Below are 26,844 nucleotides of genomic sequence, written 5' to 3'. Positions count from 1 at the left end.
CAAATTACCAGAAATTGAGTTTATTCAGGAATAGCAGAGGAACTACAATTCAGGACACACATGCAAGCTACAGGTGAATCTATTGAGAGTTCAGGGAGGGCTGTATTTTTGAACAAGGAGTGCACAGACGGGAAGGCCAGAATCTGAGCAATCAGTTCACTGGCTTAAGGATGGGGAGAGACTCTTGGCATATGTTCACTGTTCAGGAGATAAGACTGGGTCTTCTAAATTTTTTAACGTTTATTCATTTTTGAGAGAGAGACAGAGACAGAGCACGAGTGTGGGAGGGGCAGAGAAAGAAGGAGACACAGAATCTGAAGCAGGCTCCAGGCTCTGAGCTGTCAGCACAGAGCCTGATGTGGGGCTCGAATCCACAAACTGTGAGATCATGACCTGAGCCAAAGTCAGACACTTAACCAAATGAGCTGCCCAGCTGCCCTAAATCTGGGTCTTCTATAAATCAGGCATTTAGGAGAAATCATTCTCTCAGTTCTTAAATTATGTTCTGAGGGTGCATAGCATAAGTGAGAGTCCCGTTTCATATCCTCTGGCTTTATTTATTTATTTATTTATTTAGAGTGCCTGTGCATAAGTGGGGGGGGGGAGGGGCAGACAGGGAGGGAGAGAATCCCAAGCAGGCTCCATGCTGTCAGTGCAGAGCCCAACCTGAGGGTTTGATTTCACAACCTCAGATCATAACCTGAGCCAATACCAAGAGTCAGAAGCTTAACTGACTAAGCCACCCAGGTACCCCCTTCTGGTTCCATTTTAGATTGAAATACTTTCACATATCCTTTGATGATTCTTGCCTGAAACAATTACTATGGTAATCGCTAGATGGCAATTTCTAAATGTAATATTCTTTTTACATTAGCTATCATTCTGTTGTAAGGAAGACCTCTCTTCTTCTATTGATTCATTCATTTTGTCAACATTAAAAATAAAATACCCACTTATATTACTAGAAAAATGAGTGTATTTGGAAATAGCAGGGGAATTGCAATATGGGACATGCAAGCTATGGTGAACCACAGGCAAATCTGAAGAGACAAAGGGAAAGTCAGCTTTTACTAGGTTAGGAGGAAATTGGGGAGGGTTGTTTTGAACAAAAGTTCATTGCAAAGAGCAACAGTTTAAGGTTGTGGCAGTTTCTCACTGGCTGCAAGCAATGGTTAGTGTTTTGTTGCTGGGCCGGGAGAGATTTTCCTTTTTTTTTTCTTAAAAGCAGAAAATGAAATTCCTGTGTGAAAAAAAATGTCTTTCCTTGTCAAGATAATTCTTATCTTCCTTCTCTCTGCTGGTCATGCAGGCTCAACAAGTGGGATGTGCATGAGAGCTCCCCCCTTCAGGGCTTTCTGATTCCATTTTAAGTGAGGTTTCCTTAATTAATTTTCATAATTCCTATCTGAATGGACTCACGATTTCTTGTTTTATTCTGTGGGCTAGAGTTCATTACTATCATTATTTAATGTCCAGTTGTCCCAGATTGGCTGGTAGGACACCCCTCAATCTGTGTCCTTTAGCCATTTTCCCATCATTCTTTGAGCCCTTCTTTACTTTCTGGCAGAACGAAATATTCCCGATTCATATTGTGCTTTCCCTGCCCCAGCCCAGAAGTCTTAGTTTTTCTAAGAAGGCTGTTTTTGGTTTTTTTTTTCAGTAGAAAAATTAAAAACCAAGATCTGAGTGAAACATTCTGTTACTGAGCTGTCACTGATTCTAGGCCCTCTTAGACACAGAAATCGTAAATGCATGCATATATGTACACGTGTTTCTATATATTTATATATTTGTTAATCTGTATGTATTAAAAAACCATGAGTCCATACTGATGCTTCCAACTCCACTCCAATACCACAGGGTAAAAAAACCCCATCATTTACAGTTACTATCTCAAAACTGTGTCAAAACTCATAGGCTTAAAGTCATTAAATTTGCCATGTTGTGGAATAGGAACCATGAGACATTCTGGCACTGGGTAATGCCTGTCATCCACCCATTCCTTTACTAACCTGTGCTCCGTGTGCTAGGTACTTGAGTAGAATTATGGAAATGAAAAAGACATTCTCCCTCTCCTCAAGCAGCTCGGACTATTAGGGTAGAAGACAATAGATAATCCCAATGCAATACAATCAATTCTGTATCAGAGGTATTCAGTGTTCTATGAGAACACAGAGGAGGAGTAACCAGCTCAAATGGAGTAAACTGGATTATTTCAGAGAAGAAATAAAAATAGGTTGCTCACACTACTTACTGGAAGAGTTCTTAGATTACTGCATGTTTACACAAAGTGAAGAGTGTACTTTGCTTCTGAGCAAAAGTATATTTTATGGAGAGCTCTGATTTATTCAGAAGGATTCTCTGCATTGATTGAATTCATCAAAAAACTGTGCAGCCATGACAGTACCTATGCGAGTAAGTTCCAAGGGACTCAGTGTTAGCTTGTGGGACCAAAGTTTGGGTTTCCCTCTTTCTTCTAGGCCCCACTCAATAACCATAAAATAAGGGAAGGAAAATTTTGGAGTTTTTCAAACTGCCTATTATCCCAAACTAAATGAACTGACTTCTTTGTCATTGTATTGACTATCACCCTCTTGGGTCATAGAAAAGTTTATACATACTCCTTTTCTTTAAACTTAAACTCAAGAAGAGTATGAAGAAAAATATTTGCGTGTGTGTGTGTGTGTTACCTATAAAGTAAAGACTAAGACAAAAAATTGGGGAGACAAAATATTACGATAAAAATCGAAAAGGGGATTTTATTATTTTTGTTGTCCTATACAAATATAGTACTCTTATCAAAATTCACCAGATTTTCTTTTCTTCTTTTTAAAACATAAATGCAGTCTATCTTCTGGTTTGTGCTCTCCTCACCAGTTTCCCCCAGATGTTAAGTCTGGTCATGCTAGTATTGCTTATTTTAGCAATTTAGCAGTCCCAGAGTAGAATTTTGCTCAGTAAGATGTGGAAGGAAAAATCACTGACACTGGGAGGCTGATCTTCACGTGTCTTGCTGTCTCCCATTCTGCTATAAATGATTCTTTAGTATAGCCGATACCACAGAAAAAACTGAAACTGAGACACGTATATACTTTTTTTGTCACTACAGAGTCAAACATGCCTGAAATGTTTATTAGGTGACCTTAGATCAGAGAAGATACAAAATCATTTTAGTCATGACATACTCATGATAATAAGCTTCAAATGTTAATAAGTACACTGAAGGTTTTTCATATGCTTTTTAAAAGAAATGTGATTTTAGGTAACCATAAAGCTGAGGCAAGGGTAGTCTGGGTTCTTAAAAAAGAATCCCCAGCCATCATTAGCTGCCACTGGGCACAGAGGCAACTGTGGTCACTGCAGAGGTGGACCAAACTGAAGGTGCCAGGCTCGTGTCAAAGGTCCATGTGGTGTCAGCAGCAGCCGCACTACAGAAGGCATGGGTCATGGACATTGGCTTACAAAAGGAACAGTAAGAAAAACATGCCACCAGGTGGGGGCTTTAACATATGTAGTGATTAGTGAAAGTTTCTTTCAAAGTGAGAATTTTTAATCACCTTATTATATTCAATTTAAAGGCTTTAACCATCCATTATCACGATACAATAGGTATGTGTATATATGTAAAAAAACACCCACTGAACGTGCTTTAATTGTGTTTTGAAAATCTATGCAACGTGAAATATACTTTGATATAAAAAAACAACTAATCAGAAGCATGAAAAACAGTGTATTTTAATAAGAGCCTACTGCAGATTCTGGAATGACTGTCGCATGCATGTCCCTAGTCATGTTAGATTTCTCTTTCAGTTTTGATTGGAGTAATGTGTGTTCTACAACACCAATTCTGATGTCCATCTGAACAGTTTCTTGCTTCAGCTTTGTTAAACTCTGTTTAATCTTCACCAAGGGAGCTGCAGAATGAAAATAACATGCAATAAAAATGTATATCTGCAGTATCAGTGTATTACAGAATTGTATGACATTTTCCTCACTTTGTCTGAAGACAAAAATGGGGTCAAAAACACAGCCAACAACGTACTGGCATTCACACAGTTTTGCGGTGGTATTTTAAACACCTGAGATTTTTAGGATGGGAAATGATGCAGCATTTGATATGCTATGGCTGAATTTCCTTTCTTTTCTAGGGGAAGAGTTGTTAAAAGGGTATTTGAGGATGTCTTTTAATATTTTTTATGGGCTAGAATATTTGTCTGAAGGAAAACAGATACAACTGGAGAAAAAAGAAAGAATTACCTGTGAGACACAGATAATGGGCTCATTCAAACATAGCAAAATCTTCATACATCCCCTTTTAAAGGATCCCTCAGTATATACAATTAGAGCTCTAGAAAATCTTTCTAGAGCACAGAAGGGCCTTAGGCAATCACCCAGGGCCATGTCAAAGTCACTAGCTCATGATGGAGCATGATTAGTAGAGGATTATTAATTCTTCTCTATTTGACCCCTGCCCAGTCAGGTCTACTAGGGGGAGAGGAAGAAAAACAAAGGTCGTCCCATCCCTGCCTCCATGCCGTGTGGGCACGCACTTAGTGCTCTTTTGTACATAAAATGGAATAATGAAGCTCATTTGATGAAAACAGAAAATATTATTTTCTAAAAACTGGAGTAACAAAGTATTACTAAATATTTCCCACTCTATCTCTGAATCAGTGCAGTTTGAATCAAAAAATCTTAAATGAGAGTAAAAAAAAAATGACTCTTTTCAGCTGATTTATAAGGAAAAACTGATTATCAGATGCCATCTCTGTACCATGTACTTACCTCTCCTCAAATTCACTTTAAAAAGCAGATTCCCTATTTTCTAATACCATTTTGTTAAACAGATTTCTTGAAGACATATTCTCGTCTTGCTCATTTTCCCCTTAGGATGAGTGTGCACTCACCGCCGTCAGTCATGCTGCTGCCTTTTTCTTCCATTTCCTGCTTTACCTTTTCCAGTTCTTCTGTAACCTTTAATTGAAAAAAAAAAAAAAAAAGTCTTCATGAGCTCTGAATTTTAATAAAATCTCCAAAATTACTGAATGATGTATTAAGAACATTTGGATATAATACATCTGTAAAGGGATATAAAGATCTTAGGACTCTTCTGGACATAATTAGAATAATAAGATAAAGTATGCAGACACACTAGGCTTTTTATTTTCTGAGAGTGCTCCTAACATTAACTTCACCAAATGACTGTCTCAGATTGTCATGTGACAATGCAAATGGTTCGGTTGTCATTAATGGCATGTAAAGCTTGCCGTTATCCCCTTGCATCTACCATGCCAGTCTTTAATAATCAGTTACTAATTAAAATAGTATACACATCCAGAGAAGATTTTGGATTTCCGAGGTTTACTAGGTATCTTAATATTATAGTCTTATAAGAAAAGATGCCACTTTTTCCTGTACAGGACACTAAAAATAATGTTTATAACATATGGCTGCATATAAAAATATTCTAACTGCTCTATCCAAACCAAGAACTCCAAGAGGCACATCGTGCTGTCATATTGGCTCTTATCTGTACTCTACGTCATACTCAAAATTATACTACTATAACTTCTATTAGCAAAATTCTAATCTAGTACGTTATCTTTAAAAAATCAAAAAATTTTTAAATGACTAGAACTAACCCATACTTATTGTAACTTAGTAGGCTTTATTTTTATCATACTGGTGAGTAAAAACTTCCTTGGGAATCAAGTGCTCATTCAAGTAAAGCAAATTAATTTTTTTTAGGCACCTGCAATGTTACAACTGGGGATAACTACCTCCTGCAAAAGAACTAAATGGTTCCCTGGACTCCCTTCAAGTGTTAATTTACCTAACATTAAGTGAGCACTTTACTTCTACATAACGTTTTATTTGCCTAGAGGCACCACAGGATTAGAGTCTAAATATTTCTAAAGTTATATTTTTAGTATTTTAAAATAACTATTTATGCCTCAAATAATCCCTATAAAAGGAGCTTAATTCTATTATATAGAAAAAGCCTATGACAATTACACTGAACTATAACCAAAGATAATCTTGTACACTGGTTACTGATCTTGTAAGATTTTTTTTCCTCTCAGCTCTTCATTAAAAAAATTGGAATATATATTAGATCTTACTCTCTTGCAAGATAGTGAAAATAAATACAATAATATATGCAAATGTTTCAGAAGTTCCCAGAAGGAAAAGGTTACAAGCCACTTCCAGTTTGTGGGCAGAGAAATATTCAGGGTCACACACATCAGGAGCAATCACGAAAAACAAATCTTATATCTTACAGACTAACATTAAAACTTGTTATAAGCCATTTAAGCCAGTGCTTTACCTATGCTTCTATATATTAATTATAAATGTTATCTTTTTAAAAAGATTAAGGAGGGTATAAATGTGCTAATATTATCAGCACGTTCTATGTTAAAGTGAATAAAACAACTTCAGGCATTTTATGGAAATAAGTAGTACATAAATACATCACTGGATTCACTGATAAGAAAACTAGGGATTTTCTCCTAAAGGAAAGGACTTAAAGCCACAGGAAGCAGTTACTGAAATAACGCACGGTTGTAGCAGTATTAAACTACCAATGGCTCTGAACAGCCAGGGCTCGGCTGACGGTGGGAAAAGGGCAAGGGCACAGTGTGTACCTCAGACAGGAGCCTGGTCCTCTCCGTTACTCCGCCATTACCCTGCTGGTATCGCTCCCTTGCCTAAGGGAGAAAACATTTTGTTTAATGACAAATTCAAGACAGAAGCAGATTACTTAAATATGACCTCTTTGTGTTTGCAATTTCTGCATATCATTTTATGACACCCCCCCCCATTTGTGAATACATTTGTGAAAGTGACATTTAACTGTAGCTATTTTATAGCCCTAATAGGCACCATGTACTTAAACTAAAGTACTATAAAATGATGAATGACCTTAACCTTCACATACTGATGGTGTAACTCACATGGGCATGGTGCACAATAAAAACTGTCCTCGGCTATTCCCAAACAGTTTAGGAGAGTAGCTCTTGGTCGATCTAATTTGCATGCTATGCAGAGAAAACCAGTTCTAAAAAATCAATCATAATAGAGCATCAGGATGAGCTATTAATAAGGATTAGCAAATGGTATGACAGTATGGAATATGTTCTTGGGAACTAATCTAACAATTATTTAATATCAATGCTTGACAGATACACAGTGGTTTTAATCAGAGACTTTTACAGCATTTTGGAAGTAAAAACATCCATGGGTAGTTGTGTATATCAGGGAATCATTTGTTAAATAAACAACGTAATAAAAAAGTGAAGATTATTTTCTGTTTGGTCTTTGAGAACTTCTGAAAGTACAGAAGTTATCTCAAGTTATTTCCATTTTTTTCCTTCTTCTACCCCTTTTTGCTGAAAGAAAAAAAAATGTCTTCAACTGACATTTGCAGGTGTTCTTACTAGTCTCCCTTCAACAACAGAAAAGAGGGGCATCACTCCCGAGGAAAGCCTTGAGATCCCAACTGGGGTACAAAGGACTGCTGCTTTCAAAGGCTGAAGGTTTTATTTTATTTTTTTGGTGGAAATTCTAAAACCTTGAAAGGATTAAAAAATTTGCTCATTAAATTAATTAAACTGCTTGTCTTTGAACGTGTCTTGCTTTCATATTCCTTATTATGTGGCTGTAAGCCATTAAGGCAAGGATGTCTTTTCCCTCTGACACATGTAAATGCATACTATTCTTTTTCCTCCTACTCATACGGTAAATTAACGGCAGACTTAGAAACAAAACCAGGTGTCCTGACACTCTGTTCCTGTTCTAAGTAATGTTCCCCAACAATACATGCCTTCATTTATTTAAATCAAATGAAGAAACGCATTTAAAGACTTCTAGGAGATAATTTCTATTTCATGTAACATGAAGATGACAAGTTCTATTGCCTCACGTGGCTTCCTAAAGTAGGCAGAGAATCCATGTGTTGCTATTTGTGAAAAGCATTTCACGATTCTCAAATGAAAAGTGCTGTATCAAGTTTGGGAATTGGGGTCACCAACTGAAATAAATCCCTGGGGATCTATCATTCCTAAGTTACCTCACTCAGTTGGGCTTGAGCTGCACGATATTCTTGAACCAAGTGCTCAAGCTGATTGTTGATGTACTTTTCTCGGCTGCCGATCTTTTCCAGAGTCCTGCTAATTTCATTATGAAGTTTATCCAAAAATCCCTAGAAATTCCATAGGATTTTAGTAGATAAAAAAATTCACAAATATATTTTTCAAAAACAGTATGAGACGGGCTAAATCTCCTTCAATCCATCCCACAAATTCTCAACCACTTGTGGAAAAGATAGCTTGTAATTTTCAATAGCAAAAGAAGTCTGTAATGAGAAATATTTTAGTCACACATGGCAGAATGTTAAAATAAAAAGGCACCTGGTAGTGTTAGTCAATTCATTAGTCCTTATGCATATCTATATTGTACGTGAGTGGAATCTGCTTTATAGTTCACAAGTAGGTAATGGAATAGCATGACTTTCTTGTAGCACAGTTCAAAAATGACTAGAATGTTCCAGTTGGAGGAAGGTCCTTAAATTTATAGTTCTAGCCTGAGACCCATAACTTCTCATTCCAACTTTGCTTCTTTGTGACATCCTCCAAAAAGTCCTTATTTCTGGCCAGAGCAGCCGCAAGCCTATGGAAGTTGGAGGTTCTAAGCATTGCTGGGCTGGCATTCTGTTATCCTTTGGGATCCAGAGAGGAAAGAATGATGAAATGTTGAAATGATGAAATATATATATATGTGTGTGTGTGTGTGTGTGTGTGTGTGTGTATGTGTATGTGTATATACATATAGTGTGTATATATATATGTGTGTGTGTATATATATATATATATATATAGTGTATATATATATATATATATATAGTAGATACATCTCTAATGTGTAATATAGTATATGTTATATTTCTTTTGAATAAAGTTACCTTTCTTTAGTTTAAGTGTTAGGGCTGTTGAAATGTAATATGGTACAATATGTAAGATCCTCTAAGGCAAGGATTGTCTTTTTTTCCTTTCACGTTTTCCTTTAGTAAGTGTTCAACAGATGAGTAAAGTACATTGATTGATTCACCTGAAGTAATTCACATACCTTGGTCTCCTTTAGAGCAGATTCAATTCCACTTTTATGTTGGTGCATTTGGTCAACATGAATTCTCCAGTCCTATGGGCACAAAAGCATATAAAAACAAGTAAAATATATATTTCCTTCTTTCATCTACTTTTTTTGTCGTCATATCCTTTATTTTAATTACTTTGGTTGTTGCCCTATTTCAGGTAGCAGTGTCCTATATATAGCTTGCAATCTGATTATAAAGGAATATGTGTAGAGCACTTTAGGATAAAAGGCTCTAAATAAATGTAAATTATTTTGTGTGTTCACAGAGTGATGTCTGACAATTTGAATATAAATTATTCCTGCACTGCTGGTGGTTAATATTTATGACTACCCATCAAAATGAAAAAAAAAATCTAATTACTAGAAAAGAAATACTTGTTTAAATAGTAACAACTTCCAGAGGCAACTCTGGAATCAAGTATCATATATCAAGGATTAGTTTGTCCCCTGAAAATTAAGCGGGGGCCCTCATCAGGAAGACTTTTCTTTCTTAAAAAAGGAAATCTATAATGATTATTAGAATTCATGTATTTTGAGATAGATCGGAGTACTACTAGGCTGACCCAAATTAGTGTGTTGAAATCTATGCCAGTATTTCAATTACAAGATATCTTCAAAATTTTTTTGTTTACATTACTAAAGGTAATAATTTTAAGACTGGAGAAACACCCATGATGAGAAAAAATACTATGGTATAAGCTGAAGTGATGGAACCAGGAGATTCCTCAATTACACATATCTGTTTGCATACCCTGATACTCCACTTTGCTATCTACACTATTTTGTGAAGAGAAAATTATATTGTGAATTGTCCTGTTCTACTGATTCCTTAACTTTGAAACATGGGCTAGTGACTATAGGGTAAAACAACCTTTGGATACTTCACACATACCTATTATAAAATTACAAACTATTAGAAAACCTCAAAGAGCATCTCGTGTCACCTTCATCATTTCACAGATAAGCACTAACAGGCCCAGTGACAGAAGGGGGCACACCCAAGGCCCCACAGGTAGTGGTGCACCTGGATCAGAAGCCAAATGCATTAATTCCCACACAACACATTTTGGCAGCTCAGAGTTAATCAAAGGAGCAACTGGCTACTTGACACCAGTGAGGGTGCTACAGTGGAGAACAAATCAGCACTTTCTTTTGTCCTTAAGCATTTTTCTATCTCATGAGCAGAAAATATCTCAGACTATGAGAGCCGGAAAGGACCTTAAAGATCATCTACTCATCCATTTAACAGTCATCTGGTGCAACGTTTTCATTTTACAGTTGAGGGGACTGTTCATCACCCGTGACTATGACTAGACAGATTTGGCAAGGAAACAGGCCTCTCCAACTCAGCCAGTCAACAGTGGAACAGGGAGGAGACGACACTGCCTGGCCTGCTGCACTGGACCAAAGATGCTTCAGCCTCAAAATGGAAACTTGTTCAAGCCCAAGCAAGCATCCTTATGAAAGAAAATGAACCTAAGAAGTTAAAATTATATTAGTAATTTTTCTTAAAAAGTACTCATCCTGCCTGATTCCAAAAAAAAATTCGTAAGCTTAATAAACGCCAAGCTTAAGTATTCCTACAGTCCTGGTAGACACGTATGTATATGTATAAACACATATCTACCTACATATACTTACATATATAATATTATTTATAGTAATTGATGTGTTTCATATAGTTTGTGTTCTGCCTTTTCTACTCAGCATTCTTTTTTTTACCCAGCAAATGTCCTGTTCTGACAAAGTATTTCGAGAGAAACAAACATGCCTGGTCATGTATGGAGAACTACGATGATTTACACTGATGTTAACTCCATGGAGGAGCTGGCATTTCAGTGGAACCTTGAAGCATGGGTAGCATTTCAAAAGGCTGGAAAGGGGTGGGAGAGAAAGGGTATTTTAAGTTGAGGGAGTAACAAGAAAAAACAGGAAAATAAATAGGGAATAAGTAGCCCAGACTGGCTAGAGTATAAAACACAAAGTTCTTGGGGTGGGGTGGGGTGGGGTGGGGTGGGGTGGGGTGGGGAGGATGAATCATGAGGAAGCAAAGCTGGAGAGTAGGTTAAGTTAGATCGAGGGCTTTAACTGAGGAGTGTGGATTTTATCATGTGGACAATGAAGAGTTATTAAAGATTTTTGGTCTCAGTTTTAAAGACAGGTTTGTGTTTTGAGAAAAAAAATAACAGAGGGAAGGACTGGTTAGACGGGCAAGAGACTGAAGGCAAGAAGGCAACCAGTTAAGAGGCCATGTAATGGTCCACGTGACAGGTTAGCAAGGTTTGCGGTAAAGCAGTGCCTGTAAGAATGAAAGAGGAGGGATGAATTCAAGGGACGTGGTAGAGACAGAACTAGCAGGAATTGAGGACTCAGGGCAAGTGTGCGGTGGCTAAAGTGGGGGTGGGGTAGTAGCCAGAAGGTGTCTTTAAGGTTTCCAGCCTTAGGAACTAAGAGAATGGTAATATCACAGTGTGATAAGAACAGAGTAGATTTCGGGGAGTCAAAATGGACTTTTTAATATGATAAGTCACTGGGGCATTTGTGTATTCTTACTGCCTTTTAAAGTGGGAAGCTAGTAATGATTTATCATTATCTGCCACACAAATGTGAATGTTCGTTTTATTAAAATCTAGATGGACACATTTCCTGATGTTCAGTCATAAAAAAAGCCTTACAAATGTTCTAGCCTTTTAACCCGGCAACTTCACCTCTAGAAATTATTCTCAAAGAAATAACTGGGGATGCACACAAAGATGGATATGTAAGTTCTTTGTAAAACAGCTCCCTAAATATTTAACTTTCTACATATTTGCCAGCAGAAGACAATTTAAACTAATTTTGTAATTTTTGTAAAGGAAAAATCATGCCATATGATATCATTTTTATAAAGCTCAACATGAAGCAAAGTTCAGTGATACACTGTGTGCAGATGTACACTTACGTGAAAACACTTAAAAAAGGAAGAGGAAGAAGAAGAGGAAGAGGAAGCAGCAGCTAATGACAATACACAAGACACAAGCTTGAGGACAGTGGTTACCCATGGGAGGGAAAGGGCAGCAGCAGAGGAACACAGGTGCTTCAAGGGCGTTGTGCTCAAACTGAGTAGTGGGTTCATGAGTGTTTGATATATTATTGGGCTTCGTAATTATATATGTATTGTATACCGAAATGTTAAGTTCATGTTTTCAAAAAAATTTACTCAGCAAAAATGCATGCTAGCTACATATAGTAAAGTGGAAAAACATTCCCCACAGAATACACTGTTAGGTGTCCAATTTAGTAAAAATTAATATTTGTGTATATTTGTATGTGTGTGTGTTAGGCCAGGAATATGAATATTGATGTTTATGATTTTTTCTTTATCCTTCCAAAGTTTTCCAAATTCCCTACAAGACAATTTTTAATCATCAGGGAAAAATAAAGTCAAAAACCTCCTGGATATCCAAGAAGGTCTTGAAAGGGGTTTAAGATAGCAGAAAATATAAGTGTAACATTTTAAAATCACAAATATAAAAAGACAAATATGTAGCTTTAAAAAAACTACAACTGTGATGGTTAGAAAGTTTACAAAGGCTTGTGGTAAGAATGAAGACCTGATGGGTTTTAAATGGTATGTAAGGACTTGATCCTCAAAATAAAACAGTAAAAGAAACCGTTCAAAATGATAGCAGTTCTTACACTGGTAGTGCATCCATTAGGTCACAGTGCACTGGTATATGCCTTTCCTTATTTGAGACTCACACAGGTTTGGAGTGCTGAGATTTCTCATCCCTTCTTTTTCACTTCTCTGCTTCCCTGTAAGAGCGTTCTGTGATTTGCTGGCTGGTTGTATACCACCCTGCTCCACTGATGCTGACCTTAGCGTGTGATTCTCATTGGCCAATGCAACAGTGGTGGACATGGCCTATGCCAGGACTGTGCAGATGCTGTAAGAGGCATCCATCAGCTCTCTTACCCTTTCTTTCAGCCATGAGAATAGACACACCCCACAGAGGGGTTATGCTTTCCAGCCTGGGTCTGGGAATAAGAAACACGGCACACAGCGGGAGTAGACCCACAGCTGAGCCACACGTGAGCAGACGTGCATCTTGAGTGAGGGTAAATGTATTATTATTACCGTAAACCACTGTCATTTGGGCGTATTTCCGATACAGAAAAACTGACTATATATACATTTGTATAGGAGGAAAACCAAGAATCAGGTAAGTTAAATAACCTTTCCAAAGTTTCATGTCTGGAAAATGGAAAGCACTCCCAAACCAGTGAATTTCCACATACCATGTGATGAGGGAAACAAAGGCAAGAAAAATGTAGTTTAAATTAAATCTCCTACAGCTTGCATCCCAGACAGATACCAGAGACATGCGGCGTGTAACATTCCTCAAGGAGTTTATGGCTGCCTTAATGCCTTAGTGTTTACATTTCATTAAAAACTAAAAGCAACCTTATCTTACCATAGCTGCATCTCCAGGGTCCTGTAAAGCCCTGCTTTCAGCATATAGAGATTCCTTAGAAAACCATGTTGTTATCTCTATCCCCCTCCCTCCACAAACTTAAAAGTATGTATTCAGTCACTCCTCACAATCCTGGTGCAGTTTTCTGCCCATGGGTCCAGTTCCCGTGCTATAAAATCACCTTTTTGCAACAAAAACGTCTCAAGAATTCTTAGCCATGTGCTCACGAACCCCACTTCAAATTTCATCACTATATACTGCTTTTCTTTGTGATAAAATGAACTACAGAAGAATACCTAAGGCAAACCAGTAGTTCTTTTTGTTATATATCAAGTGGGACCACCTGGGCTGCTGGAGTTTACTGGTCACCTGTTCTGAAGCGCTCTAAGTGTGTTATTAAGCTCGTTTCTCCTTTCTATTGAAGTTGAGCTTTTCACTAATCCAGCACATTTACCCTCTCTGAGGAAATGAGAAAACTAATAATGCTGCAACATATAATTTCTTTAGACTTTCTATTTTTTAAAATCCCTTCACATAAAATCTCGTATACTTCTGTCACTTGTGAGGCAGACACAAAGGTACTGTGGTAACCATAACCTCCTCCCCACTACAAATTCTTTACTGCCAAATTATGCATCTCCCTTTTTCAAAGCCTGGAGAATTACGACGACATCCTTGCAGATGGCGAGTCACAGGATACCATAAAATCAAAATGTAGGAGATTTGGTTGCAGCCACGAAGGTGACTGGCAAGACTATATAGATCTCTGGGTTTTACTTCAACAGCACCTGAATGATTTCCTTTGCATATTCCCAGACTCTTTGTTTCTTTGTCTGGGTCTCCAACTCAATGCGTAAAGCTCTTCTCTGAAATGGCTGCTGAGATAGAGACTGAACCACCAGCTAGGGATGGCAAATGCAACTTTTATCTGTGTGTACATTTCACTAATTTACAACTTGTGAAATGTCAAAGTTTCTTCCTCAAGTTTGAACTTCTTTATGTGTGGAGAGGCAGAGTGCCAAAGGACTCTTGACACAAAAAAGCTGAGGAAGGCACCTTTGATGTCTTTTCCTGGGCTCAGAAGTCCGTGCTCCAGCACAGCTGAGGCTCAAGGTCCCGGCTCTAGTGGCACCATGGCTGCGGCCCCCGAGAGCAGGAGCGGGGTGTCAGGATTCTCATGTATTCTGAATCGCTCTCCATCACAAAAACGTTACTTCTGCAATCTACCCTACCTTTTCCTTCTATTCTCACTGGTTCTTCCCCAATTCTGTTATGAATAATTACTAATGGAATGTTCTGTTTTTCACTTTTGTTCTAGTAAATATAAAAATAGTTACGAGGGTTTCTATGAGCTTTTGCATATAAGCACAGACACTTTGGGCTCCCTCCATTTAAGATGCCTCCCCGCATTTTTCTCATTAGGCCTCTGTTTCAACTCTGAATTCATTTTCTTTGTGGATTTTCGAGATCACTCTGGGGAAGAAATCCTGTACCTCCATTTCACAGACTGGGTAACAAATTGATGTTGTATGATTTTTACCATGTCAATTACAAAATGAATAGGAAACCAAATGTCCTTTCTCTCACTTACAGATTTTCCATTACACTGAGCTACTTCTTTCATTTCCTTGCTTTGTCACCCAATTTCAATAAGGAGCACAAGCAACTGACAACTTTCAATTCAAGTCTTCACATAAAAATTAATGTTTCTTAGCTTGGTTGTTTTGCTACAGCATGGATGCTACAGGAGATTTCCTGCTTCTAATCTGCTGTGGATGAACAATCTGTTTAACCAACCTTGTTAGAATAATCTCTGTAACAAACTATATGTAAGTTCCAAAGAAAGATTTATCAGACTCTCCTATAAATAAAATACATAGTTTTATGTGATTTCTATTTTGGCTACTTAGAAACCTTTTTCTATTTCCTTCCTTGGGGATAGAGTAGTAGTTCCCCAATAGTCATATCCAGTCTGAGGTCTTTTTACGTCTAATAATAGCCTCAAGGTTAACATTCAAATAATGTCTAGTATGTGTCAGGCACTACATCATCACATGTAACTCTCTTAAAAACTCTAGTAAGATGAGGAAATTGAGACGGAGCTACTTTAAAGTAGCTCACAGGCAAATCTTGCAAAGACACTATATCAGTCCTTATCATTTCCCTGAGGAAATGCAGTAAAGTAGAACTAAAAATTTTAAGGGGGTAATGGTTAAAGAAGACTTTAGTTTTATCTGTAATATTTGAATATTCCCAAGAATGTATTTATATATCAACTGTATAATGAAAAAATGAGTTTAAAATGGTTTTAGGGTAAACATATGCAACTGAAAACTTTCTCACAAAGAAATACCCAGACCCAGACAGCTTCATCAGTGACTTTTCTCAGACATTTAAGGAATAGCAACAACTTTATACAAATACCAGAGAACAGGGGAAAAAAAAAAAAAAAAAAAAAAGGAAAGCAACTGCCAACTTGTTTTATGAGGCCTGCATAGCATGACACTAAAACCTGACAAAGACACCTAAAAGAGACGAAAAATGACAGATCAGTATTTTTTGTAAACATAGATATAAAAATTCTCAACAAAATGCCAGCAAATCAAATCCAGTAATATATAAAAAGGATAATACATCATGATTAATTTGCATTTAATCCAAAATGCAAGGTTAGTTTAATACTCAAAACTCAATCAATATAATCCACCATAACAAAAGAGGAAAAAAAGAAATAAATCCTATGATCATCTTCATAAATGAAGAAAAAAATCATTTGAAAAAATTGACCATCCACGCATAATAATAACTCTCAGCAAACTAGGAACAAAAGGGAAGCTCCCCAACCCAGTAAAGGATAGTTATAAAAGTCAAAGTTAACATCATACTTAATGGTCAAATGTAAATTTTGAAAGCTCTCTCTCTGCTAATAGCACTTATATCTAATATTATATCAGACAAGATAAAAGAAATAAAAGGGATAAGGCCTATAAATAAAGAAATAAGAGGGGTGCCTGGGTGGCTCAGTCGGTTAAGCGTCCAACTTAGGCTCAGGTCATGAACTTGCGGTTTGTGAGTTCAAGCCCCGCGTCGGGCTCTGTGCTGACAGCTCAGAACCTGGAGCCTGTTTCAGATTCTGTGGCTCCCTCTCTCTCTCTGACCCTTCCCCGTTCATGCTCTGTCTCTCTATGTCTCAAAAATAAACGTTAAAAAAAAAAAAGAAATAAGATTGATGTTAATTGTAGATGATATAATTATATACACTGAAAATGCAAAACAGCCTATAGGACTACTGTTAGAATGAATAAGTGATTTTAGCATGTTTGCTGGAGATGTATACACGCACACACACACACACACACACACACACAGAATTCTATGTTTATATACCAGCAACAGACAGAAAATAAAATCTAAAAGCCACTATTTTCAGTAGTATGAAAGAACAACACATAAAACAGTGTCCAAATACAGACCTACACATACATGCTCACTTTTTATGACAAAGCAGTGCACTGGGGAAAAGATAACCTTTTCAGTAAACTGGGTCAGCTGAATATATATATATATATATATATATATATATATGTACTTATATATGTACATATATATGTATATATGTATATATACATATATATGTACATATATACATATATATATATACATATATGAAAAACAAATACATCTTGAGTTCTGCCTCACACCATACATAAGAATCAATGCTAGGTGAATTGCAGATCTCAATGCAAAATTAAGACAATAAAGCTTCAAAAAGAAAACACAGAATACCTTCATAGCACTGGGGTAAGCAAAGATTCTTAAATAGAACATAAGTATTAGCCACACTCCCTTCTTCCAAAAAAAGATCATTTTGAGTATATTCAAATTAGGCCACTGTTTATCATCATACACCAATAAGAGTGAAAAGGAAAGCTAAAGAGCACATATTTGCAATACATTATGTCTGACAAAGGATTCATATCCAGAGTATAAAAATAATTTCTATAAATCAAAAAGCAGATAACCCAATAGCAAAAGACAAAAGAGGATATCCAAATGCCAAAAAAAATATGGAAAGGGCTCAACTTTGGTAGTCATCAGGGAAATGCAAATTAAGATGACAACGAGCCCACAACATATCTACTGTGACAAAAATAAAACAAAATAAACTCTGTAGTGAATTCTTTTTTTTTAATTTTTTTTTTCAACGTTTTTAATTTATTTTTGGGACAGAGAGAGACAGAGCATGAACGGGGGAGGGGCAGAGAGAGAGGGAGACACAGAATCGGAAACAGGCTCCAGGCTCCGAGCCATCAGCCCAGAGCCTGACGCGGGGCTCGAACTCACAGACCGCGAGATCGTGACCTGGCTGAAGTCGGACGCTTAACCGACTGTGCCACCCAGGCGCCCCCTGTAGTGAATTCTGATAAAGATGTGGAGCAACTGGAACTCTCACACACTGCTGGGAGGAATACAAATTTGTAATAACCACTTTCAAACCCTATTTGGCATGTATATACACTGTGACCTAGCAATTCCACTCGTAGTGAAATTTCTACTGGAAATGTGTACATATGTTTACCAAATGACATTGTACAAGAATTTTCAAAGCAGTATTATGTGTAATATTATAAACAATTCACAGAAGCCCAGGTGTGGGATACTCTGGAAAGGCGTGACCTGGGCTAGGCAGCTCTCTGCCATCAAAGGAGTGGACAGCTAGAGGCTGACTGCTAACCACACTCTCTGTGGTTGGGCAGCAAGTCCCTGCTTATAAGGGGATCTGGACATTTTACCTCTGTCTCCACCACAGGGAGAGAGACTCAGTTACTGATGTTATAACTGTAGCTGCAGAGGTAGAGAGAGGTAGGGCCAAGTCTGAGTGGCAGTCCAAAAGTGATTGGTCTCAAGATTTCAATGCGGAGTGATAATGTTCCTGTGGCATGTTTAATACCCCATCCGTGGCCAATGACCAAATTCTTTGGGAATGTGATGGCAGGAAGTCACGTGATGTGAAAAAGGCTTGACAGTGGTGGCTGCATATGCCTAAGTTCACTGTAGTAAATGTTGCTGGCGTGGGCTGGTAACTCATCATGCTTTCAAAGCAGGAATGTGACCAGTGGATCTCCATCCTCCACCCAGAACACTCCCTTCCCTAACAACAGAGCATTAACTAAATTCTTTTTTGTCACTTTGCACAAGCAAGTTTGCAGTCTCTATTTCTTGTTCTAATTATTAATTTTTCAGCTTCACCACAGCTCACATTTGTGCACATATTTGTGTGTGTGTGAGAGAGAGAGGGAAAGTGTGAGATTGTCCATTAAATATTTTTTTCATGAGATTGAATTACCTTCTGTTTAAATTTTTAAAAAATGTTTATTTTTGAGAGAGACAGAGAGAGAGCAAGCGAACACGAGCTGGGGAGGGGCAGAGAGCGAAGGGGACAGAGGATCCAAAGCAGGCTCTGTGCTGACAGCCCGATGCAGGGCTTGAACTCTCCAACTGTGAGATCATGACCTGAGCCAACGCTGGATGCTTAACCGCCTGAGCCACCCAGGTGCCCTGAGATTGAATTACTTTCTTAATAAAAAATGCCCATCAAGTTGTGAGATAATTACAAAATGTAGCTTTCCTGAATTTTTAAACGTGACATGTTTTTTTAATTGCCAGCAGCTTAGTTTTCTGTGGTATACCCTTGTAATATGAAAACATGAATTTTCTTTATAAGTGTTCAAAGAACTAAACATACGACTTAAGAGGAGGGGAGTATGTATGTATGGTATGTCGTATGTGTATATTTGTTGCAGGGAGTAGACTATTTTTCCACTATTGCTGGAAATACATGTTTCCTCAGGAAAGTTCCTGCTTTCCAGATATTCCTCCTGTTGTAGAGAAAAATAGAGGGTAAGTAAAGGCTATCATAACAGTCACTAGTATTCTCACACCTGCCTGTAATTGAACTGAAACTGGAGATCTATAATCTCTAAATAAAATACCTTGTTAGTTAAATAACTGCCTTTCTAATGTGTGCTCAGAGATTATTATCTTTACTGACTACCATCTGTTACTAAAGTGTTTTCATATGTTGACTCTGACTTACTTTTCATGCTTATTCCATCCGCATCCCTTTTATATGGCCATAAAAATCTCCTCAGTGAGGGTTTCCAGACTTTAGAAGGAGTTAGAAGCCAGAGAAGAGATCTGGCAAGGCAGAGTGGGAGTGAATGGGGCCCTTCTCACAATACAGGAACACTCTTAGGCCAAATCAGAATGTAATTATTTCATTGCGAGTAACCACAATGGATAGGCAGAAGAGATAACCTTGACAGTTGCTCTCAACTTCAGGAATCTACTAATCAAAACTTTGATCCCTTATTATACTCAAAAAACAAAACAAAAAACCTGAAAAATAAATAGAGCCATCTGCATATCTGAAGAACCAAGAAACATAAAAGATTGCCTTGGCATAAGGAAAACAGAATCAAATGTAATGGGATAAAGACTATGGGAGCAAAATGTGTCCAAATATTAAGAAATTTAATAATAAAACAGTGATAGTGAGAACTCCTCCAATATCATTGATTGGAAAAATGAATCAAACCAATTAAAAATTGCATTTCATAGGGAGGTCCATTTGACAAATGGTTTCTGTTTCAATTTATATTCTACGTTAAGTAATTTAAAGGAAACATTAAATCATACTTTGCAATAATGAAATATTTAGGCAGTCTAGAAATTTTAATTATAATCAATATGTATTAATTCACTGCTCTCAATCACAAATGTCTATTTGAGGTATATCTGCTGTGAGGCATTAGTAACTTTCCTCTGCAGTGTTTACATAACATGCAGTCTTTATTGCTTATTTCCTTAAAATCTGCTACCACTGTCGATGCTCCTTAGTTAGAGCTGATGGTAATCTCTAAAGCAAAAACACTTGTTCTCCTATTTCAACTTGTGATAAATGAAGCCTTTCCCCCGATCCAGTTGAAGCATTTAACACACTCAGGATAAATAGGAAGGAAAGCATCATCAACTATCTTTAAACAGAGTATCCTGAATGTTCAACAAGACCATGACAGAAGCAGCTAAAAATCTTTTCCAGTTGCTTGAGGATGGCTGGGTTTTTCTCCACCCCTTTGCAGTAGTTTTACATATATAATTTTAAGCACAGTATTCTTTTCCACAACCCTGATATCTGTCTGTGACCCATATGCTAAAAAGGAAAAAAACAAAAAACAAAAAACAACCCCCTCCCCAGTTTTATCAGCTTAAGAAAAAAAAAAAAAGAAATGGAGAAAACAACTATAACAAAATAACACCATGTTTTAAAAATAACACAAAAATCCAAAGCAATATTCTGTTTTTTTTGTAGTCTCCTTTAAAGAAAGCTTGCCTGTAAAAGTCCATCAGTGAATATTTCCCCTCATTCTCTCAGACAAACGTGGCAGTTGAGTAATCATGCAGGCTGCTCTAAAAATGTATGTGTCTAGTTAATTTAGGCAGTTTATTTTGATAGCATTCACCTCTTTTTGATTATAGCAGGTGTTTCAAGGATAAATTTGCTGAAAATTGTATTTTGTTTAAACAACAGCAGCATGTACATTTATGGCCTTACTATATTAAAAAGCATTTATTGTCTGGCAGCAATAGATACAATTACAAACATTTGTGACAGTAATTGGAGCTATTACTCCTGCATGGAGCCTCATGGAGACCAACTTATTGCCACCTGTTTTTACATTTGTTACTGGTAAATGTAAGAGCTGATTTTTTTTTTTTTATTTGGTGCCTTATTTTTTTTAAATTATGTGAATATTTTTCAACAAAAGGTCTGTCTACCAGAAAATCTTTAAATATTGTAAATTTCTCTATTATTCAAATAACAGGCAGAATCTCATTTTAATGACTAATATATACATAAATGTATTCTTGTATCCCAGCCCACAGAATATATTCTACCTGTTTGCTCATGGATCCAAGAACCCTATCAATATAATATAGCCTTATCCAGCAACTAGAGTACAAGTCTTAAGAAATGCTCTTTATTTCCAAACTATTACAATTCATAAATCCCTGCAGGTCAGAAATATTAGAAAGCTCAATTTTATTAACATTCTTCTTATACTCTATCCAAACACAGCAATGGCAGAAGGTCAAAGCTAGTTACTCTTCTCCACTACTCTGGAATGAGAAAAGTACCCCTCTTCTCTTGCTTCCAGACACAGATTCCTCTATAACAGTAAAAAAAGAGAAAGCCTACTATTGTACATTTTCTGCAGGACTTGGCTCCCAATTTGAAGAGATTCGGATCTAATACAGTAATTCCGTAGTCCCTCCAGGTTCATTTAAATGGAATTCCAGCTGCTGATTAATAAAGGCCTCTCTCCTCCCTCTTAGGTTTTAGCTCTCACAGTGACTGGACAGCCCAAGGGCTCAAGACTATTGCAACCATTCCAACCTTAGCACAATGACTCTTCCCGAAAGGTTTCTTGCTGTGAATTACCCAAGGCAACACCTTATGGTTTATTTACGTTAAAAGAAAATCCAATTGTTTGGAGCTGAAATTTAAAGTTTAAGGTTTTGTTTTGTTTTGTTTTTTACAACTGTACCCTGAGAAAGTCAGACACTGAAAAGCAGGTAAGGATGAAAAAAGCAGTTCAGTGAATGAATCAAATGCTTGAAATAATTAGAAACACATGCTGTAGTACTTCCAAAGCCTTTCAAAAATATATATAATCTCTTTATCTAAATTCTTGTAATGAACCTGAAGATTTACATAATGAGTAGGAGACATTTTGGAGGAATGAAGGAGGTACTTAGCCAACTATCTTTTAAAACAACAAAGCAGGAAACATTTAATTACAATTTGGAAAAAAATCAATTTAAGTCATTAATCAAAATTTTAATTACAATATCCACAGGGCATTAAAGCATGATAGAACATTTGTTCATTGCATTAAATACCTCATATTAAATCATTATAATACATAATTGTTTAGGAATAAATACTGTATAATTGAAGAAAAGGGCCTATGTAAGGTTTAGTTGAAAACTGATTTCACACTTTCTGCTCTTCCTGATTTCTGGGGAACAGGAATAAATATTATTAATGTTTACTTTGTTTCTATTATGGTAAAAATCCTTGAAAAAAGTCCTTCAGATAAAGACTGATAAGACTGATCATTAAAGAAGCCACTTTCCCTCAGTTCAATGGATGACACTGAGAGACTGAAAGTACAAATAAACAACAGACAAAGGCCAGATCATCACACAAAAGAGAATTCTGACCCACAATCTGCAGCAACTAGTCCAGGAAGTCAAACCATAACCTCCTTGTGAAGTAAGCCCATGGCAGACTTAGCAGCTGCCAGCTTCCTGAATGTTTCTCCCCAAGCCCCTGGCTTCCAATGCAGGACCAACCAGACAAAGTCACATATCTTCCCCCACCCGGTCACCCAGGAGGCCCTGCTTCTAGTTAGTTCTGCCTCCAAATCTCCAGTCATATCTGAACATTTCTGAAGCCTTTGCTTTCTCCCACTATGTATCTTTTACCTTCTCCTGCCCGCCTTTAAGTCTCTGCCAAATGCAGGCAATGGTGGCTAACTCCTCGGCCATAGCAAGCTCTGCATAAACAGTCTTTGTCCTAATTTACGTGGTCTCTGTTTATTTCCACGCAAACATGGGCTTGTTTTTCCATAGTAACAAGAAAACTAAAAATGATAGGTGGATTGTCTTCAAGGAACCGCATTAAATAGTGAATGATTCAAAATTAATAAAAAAATACAGAAAGTGAAATTTATATGAATCTTCAACCACATCTTCTAAATCCCCAGAAATTATGGGACATGAAGAATTCTCATCTTCAACTACTGTTATTACTCCACTCGGCAACTGTCAACTGACTCACTTAAAAGGTTTTTAATTTTTTTTTTAATGTTTAATTTATTTTTGAGAGCAAGAGAGACAGAGCATGAGCGGGGGAGGGGCGGAGAGAGAGAGAGAGGGAGACAGAATCTGAAGCTGGCTCCAGGCTCTGAGCTGTCAACACAGAGCCCGATGTGGGGCTCAAACTCACGAACTGTGAGATCATGACCTGAGTCGAAGTTGGACATTTATTTTTTTTTTTCAACGTTTTTTTTTTTTTTTTTTTTTTATTTATTTTTGGGACAGAGAGAGACAGAGCATGAACGGGGGAGGGGCAGAGAGAGAGGGAGACACAGAATTGGAAACAGGCTCCAGGCTCCGAGCCATCAGCCCAGAGCCTGACGCGGGGCTCGAACTCACGGACCGCGAGATCGTGACCTGGCTGAAGTCGGACGCTTAACCGACTGCGCCACCCAGGCGCCCCGAAGTTGGACATTTAACTGACTAAGCCACCCGGGCGCCCCTCACTTAAAAGTTTTTTTAAAAAATTACTATTATGGATTTAAAGATATTTCAGTCATGAAGGAAAATATTATCCTTCAATAAATGTGACAAAGTGCTTCTACCTGCAGTAACCACTTGTTTCTTTAAAATGGCTAACTGGCAGATTCCATTTCTTGCTATTGGTCTGTATTCTCAGATCTCACAGTCCTTACTTATGCTTGCCCATATTGTAACTAGCTCTTGCATGACTCTATCTGGCCATTCCTCCACCCAGATCTTAGACCTGGTCTGACCCCAACCTGCTGGGCTTGGCCAACCCATCTCTGCTACATGCCACTCAGCTAAAGTTATGTCCATGATATACTATTATGTTTTATAAAAGGTATAATCTCAACTATATACATAAGAGCACATGGAAATAGTGGTCAATATATATTAAGTGAGTCTTCTGGCAACATTCTAAGTGCTTAAGATAGGTTAATTCATTTAATCGTTTCAATAAGTCTTTGAGGTATGTTTTATAATGAACTCCATTTTACAGATGAGGAAACTGAGGCACAGAGTGGTTGAAACTTGCCCATGGGGTCCAATGGCTAGTAAGTGTTAGAGCCAGGATTCGTACTTAAGCAACCTGGATTCAGAATTTGTGCTTTTAACCAGTATGCTGTACTATCACTAAGTGAATAGGTAAGAGCCTGGGTAGTAGGTTCAAATATCACATCTGTGACTTACTAGGCAAAGGCAAGTTAACCTCACTTCACTGTATTTCAGTTTCCTCCCCTGTGGTAAAAGGTACCTGCATCTAATAAGGCAGTGGAAAGGATTAAGTGAGCTAATATATGTGAAATGTTAAGAACTGCACTTGGCACATGGTAAACACTTAGTAAATGTCAGTTATTATTATCATTTTATATATAACTTTACTAGGGAAAAAAACTGGAAAGATTTACCAAAGTGATACTTACATGAAACTGATTACATCCCCATGTAAGGATATAAGGCTTATGTTTTAAAATATTCACTTAAATGATGGAAGCATTAGTGCAGAAATTTTGTTAAATTCTTCCTGAATACTGATACAGGAACTGAATACAAGACCTCCGTGACAGAACACAATATTATAGTAACAATACTATAATTTAACAATAATTAACATTTATTATTAGGCATTAATTATGTCATAGACACTGTTCTTGGTGCTTTACAACAGCTTTGTGAGGTAACTAATATAATTAGTCCCATTTTACAGATTAGGAAAAGGAGGGACAGAAAGGTTGAGTAGCTTGCCCTGGATTGAACATGTAATAAGTGGTAGAAATATGAATTGAGGGTGCCAAGGGAAGATGTGTGAGATAGGCTCCATCTTCTCCTGGTCTTTGTGGCTGCCACAGTTCCACTAAGCTTCTGAAGCTCTGGCTCAGTAAATCAGGAATTGATAGTGAAACTAAACATGGAATTGACAGCTTCTATTTCATAGCACACTGCCTAGCCCCTTTCCCCTTGAATTGTTTCCATATTATTTTTATAATTAAAAACAAGAGTGTATTTGAAAAAGACTCAGAGTTTAAGATAATTCTTGACCAGTTACAGATTTAAATTTAGTCTGATTATAGTCACAGATGTTTGCTCTTAGTTTTAAATTCCACCAGAGTCCTTACGTAACACTTGTCACCACTCCTGGGTCTAATAAAAAAATAATAAAAATAAAATAATAAAAAAGAGATAAAAACACAGAAGAAGAAAGGGAAAGAGATATAAAGAGAAAAATGAACTAAGGAGGGAAGGAACAAAAAGTACAAGATATACAGTCTTAGTACACTAATAATACTCGTAGACAATTTGATTAGGTGGCACTCATGTCTACTCTAGTTTAGCTGTCCTCAGACTGCCCTTCTAAGGAATGGACTCCAGAGCCTTACTCACTTGGTCATAACTGAGGCATTAACTAGAATGGAATGACCCAGGACTTGGCTGGCTTTATTGACTTTCTTGGCAGAACTTCTGTGTTTTTAGACACATTATTCCAAGTTGGGGCAATATGAGTTGGTCTCTGGGTATATAACACTCTAGAAGGAATCACCAGGAGCATTCTCTAAACCAACTCTAAAAAGGGAACTACTAATATAGTCCATTGAAGCTAACATATGACAAAAGTCCTTCACCTTCAGTTGTGGAACATATCATTTGCATTTTTGGCAACATTTTAATTTTCCCAATTGTAATTTAAGCCAATATTAAAATTCGTTTGCATTCTTCGAAAACTGGCAACAGTAATGAGTGCTGCCAGAAAAAAGAATAACCTCATCTTACAATAAAACCTAATTACAACATTACAGAGAATATAAAATAAAATATCAGTATACGAGAGCATCTCATCAAAACAACAAAAAGAAAAGGAGATTTACTCATTATTTATTTATTAATTTTTTTTGTTAGTTACCTGCCAAGAAGCACACAAGCACTGAACTTGTGAGGAAAAAAAGCAAAACAAACATTTGATCCAGTGCTAAAGAAATATGGGACTTATTTACTGCTAACACAAGGTCATTTTAAAGAACTTTATAATGGATTTAAATAATGGAGGCCCTGTATAGTTATCTCCCACATCTCTATGCTACTTAAAAATTAATCTAATAATGATTGGTGAAACACACTGATCTGAAAAGAGCTCATTTCCCTCAAACACAAAGTTGAAGTCTCCAAATGTCCTAAATAGCCTGTGTCGAGTGAAAGGTAATTATTTTCGCCAAAAGTAAAGGAGAGGGTTTGGTTTTGGTCGAGTCAGGAGTGGAGGAAGAATGGGATGTACCATGAAGCTGCAGTCAAACTCTTCTGATGAAGGAGGATGGTAAGCCCATGAGAAACCTCG

At 37.1% G+C, this 26,844-nt stretch overlaps 1 protein-coding gene and 1 long non-coding RNA gene across 2 annotated transcripts in view; one reads left to right on the top strand and one right to left on the bottom strand.

The window, feature by feature from the left end:
• The window catches only part of LOC131512598 (uncharacterized), an 84,143-nt gene extending 73,472 nt beyond the window's left edge, over positions 1–10,671 (top strand). Inside the window, exon 3 of the long non-coding RNA XR_009262202.1 lies at positions 10,432–10,671. This is a non-coding gene — a long non-coding RNA (uncharacterized LOC131512598). The remainder of the gene's footprint in view (positions 1–10,431) is intronic.
• Positions 2,734–26,844, bottom strand: part of IFT57 (intraflagellar transport 57) — a 53,934-nt gene continuing 29,823 nt past the window's right edge. Inside the window, exons 7-11 of the mRNA XM_058731503.1 lie at positions 9,127–9,198; positions 8,072–8,203; positions 6,648–6,710; positions 4,908–4,974; positions 2,734–3,914 (exon numbers count right to left, since the gene is read on the bottom strand). Coding sequence (XP_058587486.1) covers positions 3,736–3,914; positions 4,908–4,974; positions 6,648–6,710; positions 8,072–8,203; positions 9,127–9,198 — 513 coding nt within the window. The 3' untranslated portion in view covers positions 2,734–3,735. The remainder of the gene's footprint in view (positions 3,915–4,907; positions 4,975–6,647; positions 6,711–8,071; positions 8,204–9,126; positions 9,199–26,844) is intronic.

The sequence above is a fragment of the Neofelis nebulosa genome, chromosome 5, assembly GCF_028018385.1.
Source record: "Neofelis nebulosa isolate mNeoNeb1 chromosome 5, mNeoNeb1.pri, whole genome shotgun sequence".
NCBI classification, from domain to species: Eukaryota; Metazoa; Chordata; class Mammalia; order Carnivora; family Felidae; genus Neofelis; species Neofelis nebulosa.
The sequence above is the reverse complement of the archived record's forward strand: the minus strand, read 5'-3'. Positions and strand labels throughout refer to the sequence as shown.